Source organism: Falco cherrug, chromosome 8 (genome assembly GCF_023634085.1).
Source record: "Falco cherrug isolate bFalChe1 chromosome 8, bFalChe1.pri, whole genome shotgun sequence".
NCBI lineage: Eukaryota > Metazoa > Chordata > Aves > Falconiformes > Falconidae > Falco > Falco cherrug.
Window position 1 is genome coordinate 18,884,317 of NC_073704.1, and position 20,595 is coordinate 18,904,911.

Sequence of the window (20,595 nt, forward strand, 5' to 3'; positions counted from 1 at the left end):
GGCGCACAGATTTCTCCTCTCACCGCAGCGCTGTCGTTCGGTCACGGCAGACTTTATTGTGTAATAACTGACAACAATTACAACAGGTCTGTAGTTCGAGACACGGGGTGGTTAATTAATACAACAGTCACCGGGGGCAGGGACGCCAGCTAGCCGGGAGACCGGCAGACGTTAGGCCTATTGCGAACGGCTTCAGGGATGAGACAACCTCCTAACAGTGCTCTAAAGGGGGGGAACAGCCCGTGGCCTTACTGTGGCATCTATTGCAAAGGAGCGAAATGCAGACCTAGAAAGCAGAGGTTTTGGGAAAGGTTTTCTCTTAGTAAATCGTGGACAACACAGCACCCCCATTGATTTAAGCGCCTGTGATTTAATATATATTTTATTACCGTAATTATAATTAATTTCCTTACCTTTATTTTGTCAAAGTAACTATCTAGACTACATCACTTTTAAGAAACATGTCAAACATTTAACATCGGATGGAGTTCCCAAAGCTAACGTGCACTCACAATATCATCAACCAAACGGTCTGGGAAGAAGGAGAGGGAGATGAAGCGACTCTGCAAAACACGTTGGCGAGCAAGACAAAATTTCCCAAAATACCTGACATAGACCACGTTTCACTTCTATCTAAAAAAAAAAAAAAAAAAAAAAAAAAAAAAAGCCAGATTGATTTAAAGTTCCCGGGGTGGGGGGGGGGGCGCGAGAGGAGGAGAAACGTGGGGGGGGGGGGGAGCTGAGGGTGCAGGAGGAGAATAAAACCAAACCAACAAAAAAAAAAAAAAAAAAAAATCAAACAACCCAAACCCCAAAGACCAAAACCCCAAACCCAAAACAAAACCCAAAAGCCCCAAACTCAAAACTAAAGCAATATTCCCCAACTGCTTTTGTACCCCAGCGTTAGTCTCCTTTATTGCCTTTCTCCTTGTTCATCTTTTTCATTTTCATTCTTCTGTTCTGAAACCAGATTTTGACCTGTCTCTCTGTGAGATTTAAAATCCTAGCTACTTCATAACGGCGGTCTCGGGTGAGGTACATGTTAAACAGAAATTCCTTTTCCAGTTCCAGAGTTTGATACTTTGTGTAGGGACAACGCTTTTTCCTCGTTGAACGAGCGTGGATCCAGTTTGCTGCAGGGTTATCTGGAAGAAGGGAGGTATAGAGGGAACGGGAGGCGGTGGGGGGAGAGAAAGGTCGTTAAATTAATTTAACGAAGGATGGACTGTTTTCACAACTTTGGAGGAATTATCATAAAAGCCTTAATGCCCCAGTCTGTTTACTGTACAAATGATGTCTTGATGGTAGGTGGTTATGTGGAGTCTTTTATGGGTGCTTGTTGCTGCTTGCGCTGGGGTAGGCGTCTAGACGTTTTTATAGGTTAGTAAAACTATCAGTTTTGCACATTCGAGCCTTACAGATTTCGGCAATAAATCAAAGGGGCAATTTCTTTCTTTCTTTTCTTTCTTTCCTTCTTTCTTTCTTTCTTTCTTTCTTCCTTCCTTCCTTCCTTCCTTCCTTTCTTTCTCCCCCTCTCTCTCTGCCTCTCTCCCTCTCTTCCCCCCCCCCCCCCTTTTTTTTTTAACTTACTTGGGTCAAGTTGCTGCTGTTTCTCCTCCTTCAGATCGCTGCTCGGGCTGGGGTTGTGGCTGCAGGCGGCGGGGTCCTTGGAGCTGCCGGCAGCCGCCTTCTCCCGGGGCTCCTGGAGGAAGGAGCTGCACGTGTACTCGGGCACACCGATCCCCTGGGACTCCCGGGACGAGGAGCACTCAGTCCTTTTGGAGGAGGAGGAGGAGGAGGAGGAAGACGAGGAGGCGGCTGCTCCCGTCTCCGGCTTTATCCCGTAGTGGCGTCCGTTGGAGGAGCCGGAGCTGGACGCGGAGCCGCCGCTGCCGCCGCCGCCGCCGCCGCCGCCGCCGCCCGGGAAGCCCGGGAAGGGCTCAATCCAGGAGCGCACGTAGCGGCCGGCGTCGGCTGCCCCTAAGTGGGGCTGGTGCATGTAGGGGTGGTAGATCCCGGTCATTGCCGCAGACGGCTGAGGGTGAACCGCGGACCAGGAGGTGGAGAACACGGTGGATTTTGGTGCAAAGCTACAAGAGGAAAAATCTGAACTCTCTGCAACACCTGATGGCCTGGAGGTCGCACTGTGACCTCCCTGGACGAATCTACTCCCATAAACTTCTTCGCTTTCATGGCCTATGAGAGAATCGACATAATAGTTACTTATGGTGCCACTAGACGACATTTTAGGCTCCCCTCTTAGTCATATAAAAGGTTACACTGTTAACTGTATATGATACCCTCCCGGAGAACAATCGTAGTATTTTGCAGACTGCAACCCTCAACCATTGGTTGCGGAGCCCACGTGATCATATTTACCAATACTGCGAGTAAATCAATCCGCTAAACTGGGGCTGCTGTGATTAAAAAAAAAAAATCATCATCAACAACGGCCCCGCACAGCGCGCCGCGCCGGCTGCGCGCCCGGACCGCGCAGGGGCCGCCAGCCCGCCTGCCTGCCCTGCCTGCCCTGCCTGCCCGCTTGCCCGCCTGCCCTGCCTGCCCGCTTGCCCGCCCGCCCTGCCCTGCCCGCCTGCCTGCCCTGCCTGCGCGCCTGCCCTGCCCGCCTTCGCTGCCCGCTCTCCCTGCCCGCCTGCCCGCCTGCCTGCCCTGCCTGCCATGCCTGCCCGGGACGCGGCGGGCGTGGCCGCGCTGGCAGCCCACGGCCGCGGCGGGCGCGGACTATTTCTTCACCTCCTTTGAGTGATTTCTGCCATTCATTTCTTAATCAATGAGAGGCAGGGTGTTTAAATAAATCCAACAGCCTTGGCTTGCTAATCACACTCCAAGCTGCTGAGGAAACCCGCTGGGAAAGGGGGATTCTTGCCTGTAAAAACAAACCATCGCAAGCTGGGACTGTAACGACTTCTCATAAAACAGGAAAATGTTACAGTAAAAGCACATTGCGGTACTTCCATATTTCAGAGCATGTGCGGGTATTATTATCCGCTCCCCCCACCCCCAGACAGAAAGTTTCCATGGAAAGGATACACTTTTTAAAAGAGATGCCCATTGTGTTGTTTTAAAACAGGTGGAAGACCTCTGTAATGATTTTATGCCTTTCAATAAAAATTTTATGAGGTGTATTTGATTATAGATTAATGTGTCCCTAATAAAATGGACGGATGGAAACAGCAAAGCCTGTGTCTCCGAGCACAACTGGCGTGTGGCTGAACACATGCTCCTGTATCTGCGAAACTTGGGGGCTACACAGCTCCAGCACAGCCCCCCTCTTGGTGCCCAGCGCGGCCCGGGAGGGGACGCGGGCAAACGCTGCCCAGAGGAGGCCGCGCGGCCGCGGGGCGGGGGCCGCACAGGCAGAAGGGCAGGCAGGCGGGCGGGCAGGCGGGCAGGCAGGCGGGCTCCGGCCCCCGGAGGGGCGCGGGGCTGCCGCTGCCCCCGCTCCCCGGCAGAGCTGCCTCCTCCGCCCCTAGCTAAGGGGAGCCGGGCCGGGCCGCGCTGGCCACGTTCAATGCCTACGTGAGATTTTTGCCCGCTTTCCTTTCCTTTCCCTCCCTTCCCTTCCCTGCCCTCCCTCCCGGCCCAGTTACCCTTCCCCGAGCGAAACGGTGCCCGGTTAGCATTGAAAACTAGATTACCCATGGTCTTCTGCCCACGCCTGCTCTCCCGAGCGAGGGACGGTGGCTGTGTCGGGATCTGGAGGAGACGCACACAGTTAGTGGAGACCCGCAGCACAGCCCGCCGAGGGCACGAACTGCAGCACTGAGAAAACACTTCCTACTCGCGGGCCGTTATGAGGAAGGGACTGAAATTCCTGTTTATTTAATGATTTATTACTCTCTTAGGTTGTTTTCTTCCTTTTTAATTCTCCCTTTTTTTCTTTGTCTTTTTTTTTTTCCCCAAACATTCTTTTTGTCATCTCACACTAACATTTTCCTTCGCGTTTTCATACTTCTGTTATATTTTTCTTTAGAAGTAGGGTTTGTGGTATGGCGAAAAATTGCCCCTCGCTTCACACAGATATAAATTGATAAAGCAGGCAGATGAGAGTGAGCCTCCTTTTTTATATAAGTTAAACACTTGGTATAGAGCCAGCTAATTACTTCCCACTGCTGAAACTTCTTTGGTGATGTAGCGAGTGTCTTTAAAGGAAAATAAAAGACGGTTCAAATGATTGCGATATTTAAAGAGGTGGGGTTTTTTCCGAGCACAGTTTTGTTGTTTGTTTTCGAAAGGAGAGCGAGCACAAAATACCTACGTGCTTGCGGCTCCTGCAGCTTCAAAACGATGATGCTTTGGTTTGAGGAAAATACACCTCTGTCCTACGAGTAAACGTGCACATGAGAAAGTATTGGCTTAAATTAAATATCAGCGACAAGAGAGCAAAATACAACGCCACCAGCTGCATATGAGCAGTATCAGTGTCACCAAGTCAGACAACACTGGCACTATCTTGCGTTTAATTTCTTGATTTAGAAAATGCTTAGGGGACGAATGGGCGTTGATTGTGATGAAGCTGGTTTCCCAGCGCAAACAGTAGCCACGCTATTTTTCCAGTACTGTTTGAAGGTGAAAGTATGCCCAAGTATTTGCACTTCAATTTGGAGTCATGTTCATTTGCAAGCCATTTGCTGTTCTGCTTAGTATTTCTGCTCACACAGGCACTCACCCACTCTCACAAACACACGCCCTTCCCCAACCTCCAGTACAGAGCCCTGCTAACAACATTTTTCAGCTATGTACAGAAAGGGTTAAGAGTCGTGAACGTCATTATCTGGATGTGTGCTACTAAAATGGAATTGCGCGAAATAAAACGATTTCTGAGCAAACAGAAACGGTGCAGGGTGACAAAAGTAGGTCTGAGGAGGCTGGTGTACTTTTGTAAGCACGCTTGGGAGCGTTTCTGCTCAAAAAAGCCAACCTTGCCAGCTGTTTGAGGCAACATTTTCCCATCCACCATCTTCTGAAAGCTCTTGAGCTGACCAAGAACCGAACTACTTAACATTAACTTATACCCGGCTTTGCATTTGGAATGATGTTTTGTTTTTTAAGCGAGTAAAGGCACGAAATCAAAGTCTACACATTGTAAGCATGCAGTGACTGATATTTTTTGAATCAACGTATGAACGTCAAACAAAATTACACACATATTGCTGACAGCTTGTAGTAGAAAGATTTTTTATCACTTACCATTTACGAGTTGATTGGTTGAGGATGTCCAGTTTAGGTCATAATATTTTACTACGGTTTTTTTTTTTTTTCCTTTCTCTCTCTCTTTTTTTTTTTCATTCAGTTTGTCAGACTGCGAACATCACACAACATTTTATCAATTAATCATTTGTTTACAGGCACAATTATAGATGAATTAGGTTTACATCATTTCCCGCCGCAGTCTCCACCCCACCCCTAAAAAAAAGGAAAGGGAAGGGGGAAAAAAAAAAAAAAGAAAAAGAGGGGAAAAGAAGGAAAGCAAACCAGGCAGACACACACAAAGACCAGAAAATGGCAAAGGAGGTACATCAGTCCAAAGAGCTGCTGATAGAGAAAGATCAGGAGACCAACCTGCATCCCTACTATAAATATTTGTAGAAAACCAAAGGAACCGCAGTAGTTTACAGAGTTTATTGCATTATACATGCGAACAGAACATGCACAAGAAGGACATATTGCTGCTGAACGACTACTATTCCACATATGCACCACAAGGAAATGTCTACAATGGAGAAGAAGGAAATATTCCATTTTACGAAGGACAATCTCTAAGTTCATTTGCGAGGATAGTTACATTATAATGTGCTTCTCTTTCCCCCCGCCCCCAAAGTCCGTCCCGTCCCCCCCCCCCATTTTTCTTAAAGTATTGAATGTACTCAAAACGTTATGGCCCGTGTAACAGCCCCACATAAATACCATTTTGTTAGTAAAAACATGAAAAAGTCACATTGCTTGGATGTTCGACAGTTCCAATAAGTTAAGACCAAATGATAATATTCAATAATAGTTACCCTGCATTACGATGAGAACAAAAATAAATTACACGTGCTAGGTTTTATATATACTCATCATAGTAATACATATTCACTTGCAGCGCTAAAAGAAGGACGAAGAGTCACATTCTATCAGAAAAAAAACCAAAACAAAACTGGAAAATGCCGGGTTTTGCCAGAGTCTCTCCTGCCTTTAGCAAGTGGTGGTGCTGTGCCCATTTCTCACTGGTGCCCCCCCCGGGGTTAGGGTTTAAGAGAAGGTCAGATTAGCGGTCAGTTCCCGGATTCGGTTCTCCCTGCTCATCTTCTTGAGCTTCATTCTGCGGTTTTGAAACCAAATCTTGACCTGCCTGTCAGTGAGGTTTACGCTCTTACTGATCTCTAGACGGCGCTCTCGAGTGAGATACATATTGAATAAGAACTCTTTCTCTAATTCCAGTGTTTGGTGTTTAGTATAAGGACACCTCTTCTTTCTGCCACTCTTTGCAGTTAGCCAATTGCTTGTTGGAGTATCAGACTTGATTTCCTCTATCAAAATCAAAGAAGAAAAAGAAAAAAAAATCAAAAATACCTCAGGCTGTTAGAGTGTACCCTTGGCCATGACCCCTCCTCTGCAGTGTCTGGCAGATATGGTGGATGTGGGCATTAAACACAGCTCGGGTGAGGTGTGGGCACAGAGAGGGGACCTGCTGCCAGGCTGAGCTCGCCCGTCCCCACCACACGGCACCCTGCCTTGCAGCCGCCCCGCACTCGTGCCCCTTCCAAAAGGGAATCTCAAGTTTTCAGCTGTCGTTTAGCATTTCAACAATATTTAACCTGCCACCAGCCTCATGGCCACATTTTAACGGGTCTAGCCTCACCATGGCCGCCTCGGGCTCCCACGACACTTGCTACGAAAATATCCAAATTACAAAATACCCTCGCGCACTGTATTTTGAAGCAGCATCCCCCCAGCCAACAGCTGAATTACACAAGCACACCTAGAAGCAGACATAGACGTTTTCCCAACCGAAAAGACATACACGAAATTAACACCCTCTGCCTCGGTTTTTTTTTTCCATTTTCCTTTTAGATTTTTTTTTCCCCACCAGAAAGAAATCTGCTCCTCATCATCCTAGACCTGGGCTGTTAAATATAATTCACATAAAAAGAATCTCCATGCACACGTAGGGTAAAAATCGACCTAGAGGTTGCAAAGTACATTTTGATAGAAGAAAATTTCCCGTTTTGGGATTCTTCGACACACGCCGTTCGAAAGGAAGGCTCTTGTGCACTTTTAAAGGGAAAATAAAATCAGATTACCACCACCTTTAGCTTTCAAACGCATTTCAAAATACTGTTGCACTTTTGGAGACCAATCCAAGGTTATCTAAAGCACCACACTGAAATATTCCACCTTTGGACCAGGCAGATAGCGGGCTGCTGCTTTCATTGTGCATTTGTTTCCAACTTTACCCAGCCTGGTAGCACCTATTCCTCACCTATTTTAATAGGATTTGTAATTAACTTTAAATGAATTCAAACCACAGTAAGGCTCAGTGAAAAAAAAAAAAATCAGCGAAATATTACGAGAGAAAAGTTGAGCTGGTCGTATTTTACAACCTCCAGACCTGCTTTTTTAGAGGTATGGGGCTGCTTTTGGCTGCTGCAGCGCATTAAGGAGCACACGGCTATATTCCCCGCATCACAGAGGCGGTCTGCATGCACGACAGAGGCAGATCTCTACAGAAAATCTTTGGACCCTTTTGTGTAGCATTTTTGCCTGCCAAAATCTTCAGAGACACAGCACCTGCAGCCCGATACTCCTTAGCATTAAATGTGATGGCTGTGATGCTCGTTAGTATATTCGAGCGTGCTTTATGGTGCTGGCGTGTTGGAGTTACACCACGGCACGGCTTAAACTCGGTAATACAGACCTTTACTCTCCTTCTCCTGGACTTCTGGGCTGGACACGGAGCCTTCGGGCAGGCAGCTCCGCTCGTCTTGCAACGTGGACTTGGGCTCGGGACTTTCCACTTGAGAGACTTTAGCGGTGCTGTCTTGGTTGTTCGGGTTTTCATTCATTTTCTTTTCCAGCTGAAGTTGAGCAGATATCTGCGGTTTGGAGCTGCCGCGAGGGTTTAACTGTAACATTACAGTTGAACTCGTTTCAGGGCTATTATTGTACTCTTGGGTTTTCCCAGTGGCGTAGGTCTGGCTCAGTCTAAAATATCCTGGGACGGGAACCTCGGGGTTCTCAATGGGGCATGATTCAGACACCAGCCTCTGGTAGGAAGGGACGTCTGCAGAAATGAGTTTGGATCTCTTATCGGAATACATGCAGCAATTGCTTTCTTCTTTAATATTTGTAGTGAAGGAACAAGTGGGGACCTGCTGTGTAACAGGTTGCTCTATTCGACAAGATCTGTTCGGGTCTGTCCAAGTGTCTACTTGAGGTATATAAGGATGTACATTCATACCCATATTTTGGTGATTAACTTCTCTTTTAGCCAGAGACGGAAGGAGTCCACAGGTTTGCATCCCATACGTCCCAATGTCTGTGCTAGGTGGCATATACATGCTGGCGCTGTTGGAGTAGAAACTGTCACTCCTGCACGCACTGATGAGAGAATCTACTAAAAAAGTATTAGCGGCAGGAGAGCTGTTGGGAAAGGACATTTTGGGGCGGAATTTGAGGAAGAGAGATTGTGTCCTTTGTAGGCTGACATCTCTAGGAAAACATTCCCGTGTAATTGCGGATGCCTCCGCGCGACCACATGACAGCCGGGCCAATGGCAGCGCCCGCCGCCCCGCGCCCCGCCGCCCCGCCGCTGACGCGCCCCGCCGCGCCGCCCCGCCGCGCCCCGCCGCGGTCAACAGCGACCCCTAGGCCGCCGCGCCGGCACCGCACCGCACCGCCCCGCCGCGCCCGCCGCCCGCGCTGCGGCAGCCGGCCCGGGCCCGGGCCCCGCCGCGCCGCCCCGCGCCCCCCCCGCCGCGCCGCGGAGCCTCCGCGGGCGCGGAACCCCCCGCGTGGCACGGCGGGCGGAAGAACGTGCCCGCCCGCGATGGCTCCTGTGAAAGTCCCGCTCCTGACAAGTGCGGGGACAAAAGGTTGCGGGATTTATTAATGCGTATTAAGGAGAATCAGGGGCGATCAATAAAACCCTCATCTACATTCTCGGGCTACTTGGTAATTTTCTTGCTTCTGAAGCTTTTTCAAGAGTTATACCCTCTGTTGCCGCGCACGGGAAGATATTTTATTAACAAATCAATCGAGACTTTGTAAAGGATAAGATTAATAGTTAAGATTTAGCATAATGGCGTTCGCGTTATGAATTATTGAAAATTATACTATTGATTTTTTTCCTCGCTGCTAACCGAGAAGGTCAATTTTTGTTTTAACACAAATCGTCAAATATTAAAAGCTAGACTTTTGTCATAACTCGAGTTTTATAGGGAAGCTACATTCCTAAAATTATTTTACAATGCTCTCTCCCGACCGCCTGGGAAAAAAAGTGGGGGTTTCACTTGCCCTGGAAACTGAAAGCACCATGAAGATAATTTCTCCTTCTGTAGTATTGCTCATTAAAAAACATACAGCAACTCATATCTGCAACTCTTCGAGCAACTTTTCCTTTCCTTTCCTTTTCTTTCCTTTTTTTTTTTTTTTTAAGAATGAAAAATGCATCTGTATTATAAAAAGAAAAAAAAAATACCGAAGGCAACAGTAACTGTCTACCTGGCAAATCAGAGTTTTCTGTCCCAACATTTTAAAGGTGTTTTACTGTTTTCCCCCCACTTCGTACCCATATTTACACCCGCAGCTATTACATTTTAAATAGTGATGGTACAAACTGTTTATTACTTTTTCCTTCCCCCCCCTCCCCCCCCCCCCTCCCCCCCCGTTTTCAAACTGGAGTATTTCTTATCTGGGACTAATGCTGTCAAGGACTCTCATCCAGACAAAGTGAACTTGTTGATAATTTTTGTTTCGGATTCATCCGCCTGTTCATTTTGGGCCTTTCCACCATCAAAACACCCTTTCAGATCCCTAAGAGCAGGCAGCACGTGAAAAGATTTTTAAAAATTTAAATGCGCCTTTCACCCAGCTGCAAACATGCGTTTTCCACCAGGATGGATTTGAATTTTCCCCTGTTTCCTGGCGTTTGGACGTTTTGCACTTTACCGTACACTTTACATTGCTGGAAACAATAACCCTGTTTAAAATTTCGCTGTGGCAATGAGACAGACCTTTTAAAACCTTATCGCAGCTGTTCAAATACAACATCATTGTCAGGTTAAGAGCCAGTGTCTTTTATAGCTGCAGCCTCCAGCTTCGGGGTTGCCGGAGAGTTTAAATATTACCTTCGTAATATTCGCTGCCTTCAAGATCTTTTCGCAGCATCCCCTGCGCCCGGCGCAGCCCCCTGCCCTCTCCGGGCACGCTTCACCGCCACCGAGGGTTGAGCAGGGAGACGGGCGCTCCGGCGAGATGCTGTTTAAGATCATGATCAGAGCCATTGCTAAGATTCGCCTGCGCCGGGAGAGAAGCTGCGGCGGAGCCCACGACGCTCTCTCCGAGCGCGGCGTTCCCCCCCTCGCTTTCTAGCAATTTCCTCTTCTTCAACAACAGCCCGGACAACCCACAGAGTTTAAAGAAACAAAATACTATTTTCCTTGACGCAGTTTAAGACTTGACTGTTAAATCTAATCAGGAATTTTATGCCCATCAAATGGCTCTTTCATAATCTTTATTTACACTTTAAGAAAAGGGGGTCCCAGAAATATCGCAGCTGAAGTATCAGCCCAGAGGTTTGCAGCGGGTTTCGCCCAACAGTAAAGTTAAAACAATAAGCAAATGCTGAGCTGCTTTCCCCTCCAGCCTCGCTGGTGCTGGAGGAGCTGCCTTCTTGGCTCCTGATTAGACATGAGGGGTCTTTGATTTTTTAAATTGAAAATATGAATTTCTTGCATGTCACTACACGGAAACTCAGATGATGGTTGTTTAAATACCGTACTCGGGACTGGCAAACGGCTCCGTAAGACCCTTCGCTCACGATAAATCATGAGGGTTTTTAAAAACGGGCAGCAATTTTTTATTGAAAATGAACAGTAGGAAAGTTTAAGTTTGATGTAAATAGAAGTTGAATAAACATGCGAGAGCCACTGGGGAACTGGGGACTTAGGCTCTGGGCATTTAATGTCACTCTTGTTTTAAATCATATTAAAATGGAATCAAGTAATTAACATTAATAAATAAATCAATATTGTGCAATAAATGAGATATACAATCTACATTAATATAAAGGTTTTGCTCCCAGAGCCCCATATTTTTCCGAATGAGGAAGGGGGGGAGGAAAAAAAAAACCAACCAATGGGTCCATGCAGATGTAAATTAGTGTTTGTAATAAAGCATAGGTGGACATTACAGTTTTCTCCTCTAGCAAATGTCAGGTTTGATGGGCTAAAAACTGGAGGTTACCAGACGTAGCAGCAGGGCTTAATTTTCACCGCCTTATCTTCCTAAACCTTATTACTGGTGATACGATTATTTTTTTGTCTCGGCTGTGCTGAGGATTCTCATAGTTGCAGTTTGCTGTGTTTGTGTCTCATTATGGGAGGGGGATGGGAGGGAGGTACGAAAGAGGCTAGATATTTTGCAGATGCCTTCAGTAACAAAGGTATTGCGAGAAATATCTTATTTTTAAAACAGGCTGGAACCCAGGAAGCTTTTAGTAAAATTCCTTTCATTTACTCGATTTAGGGTGTCTTTAAACGCGCGGATTGTATATTTTATGCCACGCTGTTATATTGCAGGGAGATTGAAGAATAGTTTTTATTTAAGGGGGAAAAAAATTGGCCACGATATTGTCTCCTTTCTTCTTTTAATAATACAACTGTCACGTTGCCCAGATTTCTATGTACCATATTTTCATAGAAAGAGTCGGCGTCTGGGCTGAGGTTCAGATTCCCCGGATTTTTTTGACCAAGGGCCCGGGGGGCTGGGGGCTGGGGGACGGGACGGCATACTGATGATATTATGCCTTTTCGTAAATATGAAAGCTTATAGAATAAACAAAAGAGCATGCTGGCCATTCCTTCAAAGGTGTTATTTCTGAGCGTGGGGATCGCACTGTAGCACTGACTGTACTCCCAGCTTCGCCCGAAGCCTCAGCTCTTCCTCTATTGTATTTCTATATTTCTGTGCACACAGAAGTGTATATCTGGTATGATGAGATTTTAGCGTGTAGTCTGGTCGCCGATGCAGCCCTCAGCCTCGGTATTTGGACTGCACATTTGTCCTTCGGCAGATTCCTGAAGCATTTTAATCAGAAAATAAGCAAATGCCCTTTTCGTTCTCCTTAAAGGACAAGCCCCAGGACATTTGGAAATAGCTCACAGCCTTTTCTGTCTAAAGGAATGAAACAGAGAAAGGGATAAAAAACCCCGAAGAACAGAAGAGGGTATAGACTCGCACAGAATCATCACATTTACATGATGATCCGAAAAAGACGAAAGCGACGTTTCCATATTCCGGTATATTTTTTTTTTAATTAACAACACACCCTGGCTCCCATCCCTCGTTCGCGTTCGCTGAGATCGGCCTCACTGTAATTGCGAGGGGTTACAGCACCTCGTATGATGCCTGATGGGTTTGGGGTTGGTGTGGGCTCTCACAAGGAGCACTCGCATGCCAAGAAAAACAAACACACACAAAAACTTCGCTAAACGTTTCCCTCTCGAAACGGGTATCTCCACCGAGAGACCAGGGGATTTTCCTTCGGGACCCGGCTGCGCCTGCAAAGGCTACCTTTGGCGTCAGGGATCTCAAGGATTTCGGATTGTACAATGCCATTTTATTACCGACGGAAAGGCTATTTCTAGGAAAGTGTTAACAATGAACTTCTAAAAAAAAAACCCAAACCAACCCAACAGCCCAGCAGACAAAGTGCCAACAAATGCTTGCACGAGAGATGGGGCTTTAAAAAATGCGGAATATGGCTGAGCCAACGTGAAACAGATTTCGATGAATTCTGCGAATAAGCAGAAAGCAGCGAAGCCCTTTCTTTCTTCAAAATCTGACCAAAAGTGCGCACTAGAGAAAAAAAATAAAACAGAAAACCAGAAAAAAGGAACATGCTCGGTCATTGGAGAGCGTCCAGGAAATCCATAAGCTTCACCTTAATTTTCTAATCTCTAGTTTCATTTTAATAGATCTCCATAGTACTTTTAAGGAAAGGGATTACATTCAGCAATGCCTTGGCAAGGTGATGTTCGGATAATAAAAAGATGTTCTTTTCGCTTTAGTTTCTCTGTCTCCCTTTAAAAAAATAAGCACTCTCAGGATCTAACGTTAATCTCGTCTTTAAATAAAATATGTTTTTAAAATTATGCTTTCTGTACCTAGAGGTTTATTTAAGAAAAGCCTCGAAGAAGAATCGAAGATAAACTGTGGAAACGCCTGGGTTTTATATTACTTTTGTTCCATCCGCGTTAAGGCTGTCCTTAAAGGAGTAAATACATTTTCGTTCTAGGGAACGAATTCTGAATAACACTGGGTTGGGTCTTTTTCTTTCTTAAAATTATGGGATTTTTTTAAAAGCTCGGATGCATTATAAAAGATTACGACCAAAAAAAAAAATCTTTTAAAGTGGCATATTTCTCCAGCACGTCACGGTTATGGGTTATTTGTTTAATAAATCTTTTTGATGCTTTATTTTCTCATTTGGAAGGCCCTGAAATCTTATCGTTACTTATATATTAGATATTTTATTAGCAGTGGAATTATTATTAGGAGAGAAAGTAGACGTGGCCGGGAGGACGGCTGCGGGCATTACCGCACATGGGCGCGCCCTCCTGTGGCCGCGGGCTGCCAAGCACCGGGAAATGTCCTCCTCTCCCAGGTCCTTCTCCTCAGCTCAGTTTGCTCTCAGTCATGGGTTTCTTCCTTTCTTTTTAAATAGAAACTTAACACTGCTATCATTGAGCATTTATGCAAGATTAATGCTAGGGTGTTTCGGTTTCCGCGGCCCTTTTTTGCGGTGTCTTAGCATTTTAAAGGCGTATTAATCCACTGAGATAGACTGTTAAAGCACTGCAGGGAACAGAAAATCAAACGACTCGTTCTCGCCCTGCGGATTAAGGCTCGGGAGAAACGCAAGAATTTTGCTATAAGGTCAGCCGAAATGCTGTGAGAAATTCACCGCGACTTCGTGCGTTTCTAATTAATGGGCTTTGTGGGGAAACGCACATCCGCAGAAATCTGCATAGAAATATCATCTTTCTCCCTCAATTACGAAGCATTTCCTACAGCCCACGCTTTTTTTTTCTTTTCCCTCCTAGCGAAAAAACATTTTTTTTTAAGAGCTAAGAAAATACGGAGATTTGGGGCGAATTCCCGGGGCGCGGTAGAGAAAGGTGAGGGCAGCAGGGAGCCCGCCGTGCTCCGGCTGGCGGGGACCGGAGCGGGGCACGCTCCCCGCACGCCGCGGAAAGCTCACCTCGACCCAGCTGGGATTTTCATTGCGTTATGATGCATTTGTTAATATGGCCAGCTATGCGGTAATAAGTGTGTGTGTGGTTGTGCGTGTGTGTGAGAGAGAGAGGGAGGGAGGGAGTGAGACAGAGCGAGCGAGCGAGAGAGTGGGTGGTGGTTGAAAATAACAGAGGAACCTTAAGGCGCCTAATTATTCAGAAAGGTTAAAGGTGATGACCTTGACATTTTGGAAGTTCAAAGGCATACACTTATGTTTTTCTTACTAAAGGGTTTAAAAAAATTTTTTTTAGTCATGCTTCCCTCCGCTTCTATTTCTCCATTTTTTGGATTCTCGGGCTTTTCCTGACTTATTTAGGCACTTTTGCCTTCCCTGCGTGCGAGTGTAGCTAGAGCCGCTTCGTCCTATTCAAAAAAGGCAAATTCTTCTCTCACTCCTCGCCTTTATTGCACACTGCGGAAATCTCTTTTTCACCCACCAGAAGGTGTATAATATAACCCAATTAAGCTGTTTAGAACCTCGGGTTTTATGGTGTTGTCTAGACAGTTCAAGGTTTTGTAAACAGCCCAGCCAGGTCACGCAAGATAAAGCGGCGCGGAGCGGAGCGGACCTCCGGCGGATGCCGGTCCCCGCGCAGGGCCCGCCGCGGCCGCGGCTGCGCTCCCGGCCAGGCGCCGCGCTCCGCTCGCCCCACCGAGGGACGATATTTAAGAGATCCACCCCTCTGCCTCCAAAGTTCCCCCCCCTTTTTTTTTCCCGCCCCCCCTCCCCCCCAGTGCCAATTGTTTATAGCTCCCTCTTGTCTGCCTCGCTCTGAGCCCTCGGTCTTTCTGCCTTGCTCCTCACTAACACGTAAATAGTCATTGGCGTTGGGGGTCCTGGGCTGCTCGGGAGCCTGACCGGTTTTAAAAAAAGCCCTTTTCGTTGTTTATAGTAATTGTAGCACCATCAGAACTGATGGTCTGCAGACAGCCATGTTGGCTCTGCCTCACAGCGAGCAGGGAAGGTTACGCTTACCTACAGAGGGAGAGTTAGGCATCTAAACTATTCTTTAAAATGCATTTTAAATAACCCGACTAGGCTTCCTCCCGTTATTATTTAACTGAACTTGGCTCTAGCCCGGGAAACGCTAGGATCCTTCGGAGATGGAAATCCATACAGTGCACGGAAGTTATAACCTTAACTTTACTAGAAACCATTTATTCACATGAAAAAGACAGTGGCCCATGCTTTTGGATGACAATAGAAACATATATATATATATTTTATATATAGCGAACGTACATTTACCATCTCTTAAATAAACCGCATTCACTTAAAGGGAGGAAAGTGTTATCCTAACTCAAAAGCAACAACAGAGCCCCCCCGAACTCAATGAATTGTAAGCAAAAACTACCAGACACACTGCAGGTCCATTGCTGGTACTGTGGGAGAGGAAAAAAAGCACCTTTGGCGAGAAACACTTGAGAGTGGACAGTTGGATTTACCCTAGTTTCCCCTTATCAGGAATCTGCTCCGCCAAGCCCCGAAATCTCCAGTGGCCATTCAGTGTGTGGAGTTGCAAATGAAAATGAAACTTTGAGTTCCGCAGGGTGGATGTGTCATGTAAACCAATTTACTTTTGCGTTCAGATGGCAGGTCAGAGAGACCGAGATATTATTTGTTTTTCTTCTTTCTTCCTTTTATTTTCTTCTCCCTTTCTTTTTTTCTTTTTTTAGATATTTTCCTTTCTTTTTGGTTTTTTGTTTTGTTTTGTTTTCAAAACAAGGGATTCCCAGTGAAATATTGGAGTCGATCTCTGTTCAGTTTCTTTTCTTTCATCCTTCGATTCTGGAACCATATCTTAACTTGCCGGTCAGTGAGATTAAGCATTCTGGACAACTGCAGTCTTTTCTCTTTGTTTATGTACACATTGAAGAAAAACTCCCGTTCCAGTTCTCTAATCTGATATTTGGTATAGGGACACCTCTTTTTCCTTGATCGTTGGGGAATTGCTGAAATTCAAGAGAGAAGAAACTGATTTATACTGCTGCTACGAACATGCTCAGCTAGGAAGAGATCAGAGGCTTTGACAATATCCCCTTGCCTGGAAAGCAGCCCTCCAGCAGTTAAAAAAAAAAAAATCCCGGGGCTTTTACTCTCCGGGTGACTTAGTGAAAAAGCGAATATTTCCCAACTTCTCCTTAAAAGAGAGCACTTCGAGCAATACAGAGAGATATTTAAATGGGCTGGAAAAAATCCAAGTTTCTCAAACTCCTCTAACCCACCCCCCCGCCACAAACAAACGAAGATCTTAAGCTCCAAACCGACGGCAGCTCTGAGCACTACCTGTGAAATCTCCCCGTCTCCCCCCCGCCAAATGAACAATTTAATAACAATTAATATCCTCTTCCAAGAATACCTTAAGCCCACCTAAATTGGTTTCCTATCGTAAACACGCTTTACAACGGTAAAGGAAATCTTATAGGATATATAAAATCCTTTGGATGCTTATAAAATTGCACATAAAATGCGGCTTGACAAAGTGTTGGCCTTGTACTCTTGCCCCCAATTTACTACTGATACCTACCTGAACTGTTGCTCTTCTCTGCAACAGCCTCACCAGAAGGGGAATCGGCGCTGTTTGCTGGTGTCACTTTCTTCTCTTGGCTGGAAGGTGTTTTACTGCAAGTGCTGTTCTGGGCTTTCAAGTCGCCCTTGTCCGCGTCCCCCTCGCCCTCGGAGTGCTGCTGGTACGGGGGTCCGGGGGCTGTCTCGTAAAACTGGTCGAAGCCTTGCGGCAGGATGCCGTTCCTCCCCACCGAGCTGTAGAAGTTGGAGGCGGCGGGAGACGGTCCGTGGTGGCCGCAGACAGGGTCCGTTTTGAATAACATTTCCGTCCTCCTGTTCGCAGGCTGCAGAAAGTCTCTGTGCATCACCTCTTCAGCTGAGTAATAAGGAGCGTAACTGCCCCTATACTGCCATTTGCTGCGCTCTAATCCGTATTCCCTGAATGCTACTTCGCGCACAGGTTGGACATGAGGTAAATTAGAAGAATAAGGAAAAGTCATTTGACAGGACGACGACTGCGACAAAAAAGAGGGTTTCGTCGAGAAATCTGAGGGTGAGACGTAATAAGCGCACCCTGGCAGATACATATTGGATGTGCCGTGACTGCAATCGTCAAACTCAGTCATGTCTTCCTTTTTGCGATTGCAAGCAACCAGGAGGCTTCAATGCATTGAACAAGATCCATCTATTGCACAAGAGGGTTTGGACAGGATCAACTAAGAAAAAATCCCCACCGTGTGCTGACGTGCAATTCATCTTGATTGATTCTAGTGGTAATTATGTCACGTGACGCGATGTAGAAATGTCCTTATATCTATATCAGCCCCTCGGAAAGGCTCCTAAGATCTCTCCAAAGAGCCCTCCCAGCACGGAGAGACGAGTGCAGCCTTTGTACAAATATAGCCGTTTTTCCCCCTCATCCTTTCACCAGGCGATGAGATACACGTAGGTGGTGCGGCTAATCACCTGGGGCCGGGCAGGCGCCTGCCCACCGCCGGAGCCCAGCGCGGAGCCCCGCGGCGCGCAGCCCCCCGCCCGCATCGCCGTCCAGCCCGCCCGGCCGCCGGCCCTCCGCGGGCACCGAGGGGGGGACACAGCCACGTCGGGGAAGGTAGCCCCCGGGGCGTGGGCTCCCGGCCGAGCACCCTCGGCTCGGAAGCGTGATCGCTCCTCGTTAGAGGGAGCGATGCTCGCTGGCCGCCGCTCACGCAGATGATGAGCGGGTGATGGTTCACTCAGGAAAGCCAAGTCCCATTCACACGCCCGAGCGCACGGGTGGATCTGCCCGCCCGGCTCCAGCAATCCACAGTTGGCATCAAAACCGGTCACGAAATTCAAAGCCTGAGTCCCGATCACCTCATTTTCCCTCGCTTCCAAGCCCAAACACTGCGCGCTTGTGTCAGGGCGCCAGAGACAAAGTGAACTGGGAAATGCACACACAGAACATCTCCCAGTAGCCGGCTTTACGAAAGGGAGACACTTTCGGGCTTTTCTGGAAAGCAAAGGGCTAGGGCAGGAAGAGAAGTCCACCAAGCACGGTTTCCTCGGGAAGCAGAGCAGCACACAAAGTGACCTCTGTTCCCCTGCCTCCAACTCCCACCAAAATGTTCATTTTCCTTGGAAGGGAAAAGCAGGGTTGGGAGCGGGCGACACGCACAGCAGCCGCCAGCCCCACGGCCGCCCTGCCTTCGAGGGCTCATTTTTGCCAATTTTCTTTTTCCCCTTGAAATATGATTTTACATAGAAAAGCACAAACCGGGTCACAAAGGCTGAAAAGAGAAGAGAATAAATAATACGCGCCAGCAATAGCCCTATGCTCGAGCAATTCCTCATTCCAGAATCGTGTGCCAGCTCTCTATGGGAATGCCTTTTTTCCGCCACTGTACAGCATAGCCAGAGTAGCCCCGCCACATGCCGCTCTCCAAATAAACCCGAAGCCTGGGCGAGCTCTCCGCGCCGAGCAGGGTCGCGCCCTGCCACTGGGCAATCCCCGGGCGCCCCGGCCGGCGGCAGGCCCCAGACCCCCTCCAGAAAGGCAGCCTCCAAGTCCCACAGCAAGCAGAGAGCCCGGCAGGTAGGGAACCGGCCCCAGAGCGCCGCGGGCAAAGGGGGGGAAGGCCCGGGGGCTTCCCGGCTCTGCGAGGCGGCGGTGCCCGTGGAGGGCTCGGCCCCTCTGCGACAGGCGCCTCCTGCGCGCCCCCGGCCCCGCGCCACGGAGAGGTTCGGGGGCGGGAGCCCCGCAGCCCGGGCTGCGCCCCGCACCCTGCCCCCCGCCCCGCCGCCGCCGCTGCCACCGGCACGGCCCCTCCTGCTTCCCCCGGCCCCCAGAGCAGGCGAGGGCTGCCCAAGGGGCTTCCACACCGCAGCCCAGCTTGCCCTCTCTAAAAAGCAAAAGACCAAAGACAGGCAGATAAGATGAAATTCATGCCTCCCTCCCTCCCCCTTCTTCCCTTTTTTTCTTTTCTTTGTACAGTATGGTCATTTTTGCCCTGGTGCCTCGCTCGCAAATCACCCCGAACGCCACACATCGCTCCCTAGAGCAGACAGACTCTCACAAGGTATCACTAGATATCAAAGCACAAAACCACCATTCCTTTATCGGTAACTTTCGAGCCCTCTCGATTCTGCTGCAACACATGAACCACCACCTAAAAATTATGCCTGCGCAGTTAAAATGGCTCCTGTGTCACTTACCACCCTGAGCTTGCAGCAGAGCAGGGCAGGAATCCGTTTGGATTGTGCCCCCAGCTTTCTGATCGCCTATCTCATCCGGAGAGATGGCTCTGGGAACCTATGGAGCTTCATTTTCTTTATCGTTCAAACAACTAATTACGCCTTAGCCAGAATCCTTCACCTTCCTTTCGATGCAGCAAGCCTAGCATCAATTAAATTTTGGCGCAGGAGCCAACCAGTTTCAACTAATTCAAGTTCAAAGACATGGCGACGATTTGTTAATACGAAAACAGCCCTTTTAGGAAACAGTCCTTTAAAAAGCGATCTAATTTGGGGAATGTGAGACCAGTATCGCAGCAGAGACCCCGTCGGAATAAGGCAGAGCTGGGGGTCCCCGCCTGCCAGAACATTTTCACCCTGGGGTCTGTTCCCAGCCCAGCTCTGAACATTCCATATCCCCTCTCCATGTCTTTTTTTTTTTTTTTTTCTTCTCCCCCCCTTACGGAGATTAGATAGCATCGAAACAAATGCACATAATGTACAGTCAGGCGAATACTTTACCGTTAGACGTCTTGAAACATCTGCAACCGTTGCCTGGAATTACGGAGTATTCAGGTCCAAGTGACATTTCCAAAAGCCCTCCGTGGAAATTAAGGCGACTTGCATAACAGTCGGGTTTTAAAATATACCCAGTCCGGCTGGAGAAGATGCGGTATTTTTGTGCCACCCAAGATAAGACACTAACTTGACCTTAACTTTGTTATGGCGCCCCTAGTATCTGGAGAACGTGAACAGACACTGTCTGGCAGCTCTCGTAAAAACCGACTGGAGAAGAGATTCTGAGTCATTTCATTTATTGCCACTACAGTTCTGCAAGAAAGCTTTTCCTC

The 20,595-nt window shown here is 47.7% G+C and overlaps 3 protein-coding genes across 3 annotated transcripts; all 3 read right to left on the reverse strand.

The window, feature by feature from the left end:
* Positions 1 to 816: 816 nt before the first annotated feature.
* On the reverse strand, positions 817 to 2,525 carry HOXD9 (homeobox D9). Its single transcript, XM_055718761.1, has 2 exons — positions 1,591 to 2,525; positions 817 to 1,145 (listed from the first exon to the last, which is right to left on the reverse strand). The coding sequence occupies exons 1-2, from the start codon at positions 2,243 to 2,245 to the stop codon at positions 904 to 906; spliced, it is 897 nt and encodes a 298-aa protein (XP_055574736.1). The 5' UTR covers positions 2,246 to 2,525; the 3' UTR covers positions 817 to 903.
* A 3,104-nt stretch (positions 2,526 to 5,629) lies between these two features.
* On the reverse strand, positions 5,630 to 8,748 carry HOXD10 (homeobox D10). Its single transcript, XM_005442913.3, has 2 exons — positions 7,922 to 8,748; positions 5,630 to 6,533 (listed from the first exon to the last, which is right to left on the reverse strand). The coding sequence occupies exons 1-2, from the start codon at positions 8,661 to 8,663 to the stop codon at positions 6,256 to 6,258; spliced, it is 1,020 nt and encodes a 339-aa protein (XP_005442970.1). The 5' UTR covers positions 8,664 to 8,748; the 3' UTR covers positions 5,630 to 6,255.
* A 6,905-nt stretch (positions 8,749 to 15,653) lies between these two features.
* HOXD11 (homeobox D11) lies at positions 15,654 to 18,015 on the reverse strand. Its single transcript, XM_005442912.2, has 2 exons — positions 17,052 to 18,015; positions 15,654 to 16,476 (listed from the first exon to the last, which is right to left on the reverse strand). The coding sequence occupies exons 1-2, from the start codon at positions 17,656 to 17,658 to the stop codon at positions 16,241 to 16,243; spliced, it is 843 nt and encodes a 280-aa protein (XP_005442969.1). The 5' UTR covers positions 17,659 to 18,015; the 3' UTR covers positions 15,654 to 16,240.
* Positions 18,016 to 20,595: the final 2,580 nt, after the last annotated feature.

Bases quoted from the DNA above. Each gene is read 5' to 3' on its own strand.
- HOXD9 (XM_055718761.1), bottom strand. From the start codon at position 2,245: ATGTCGTCTAGTGGCACCATAAGTAACTATTATGTCGATTCTCTCATA. The intron at 1,146-1,590 runs GTAAGTTAAAAA...CCCTTCTTCCAG, and splicing joins ACAGCAGCAACTTGACCCAA to ATAACCCTGCAGCAAACTGG.
- HOXD11 (XM_005442912.2), bottom strand. From the start codon at position 17,658: ATGACTGAGTTTGACGATTGCAGTCACGGCACATCCAATATGTATCTG. The intron at 16,477-17,051 runs GTAGGTATCAGT...CTTGAATTTCAG, and splicing joins AGAGAAGAGCAACAGTTCAG to CAATTCCCCAACGATCAAGG.
- HOXD10 (XM_005442913.3), bottom strand. From the start codon at position 8,663: ATGTCCTTTCCCAACAGCTCTCCTGCCGCTAATACTTTTTTAGTAGAT. The intron at 6,534-7,921 runs GTCTGTATTACC...TGATTTTGATAG, and splicing joins CCAGGAGAAGGAGAGTAAAG to AGGAAATCAAGTCTGATACT.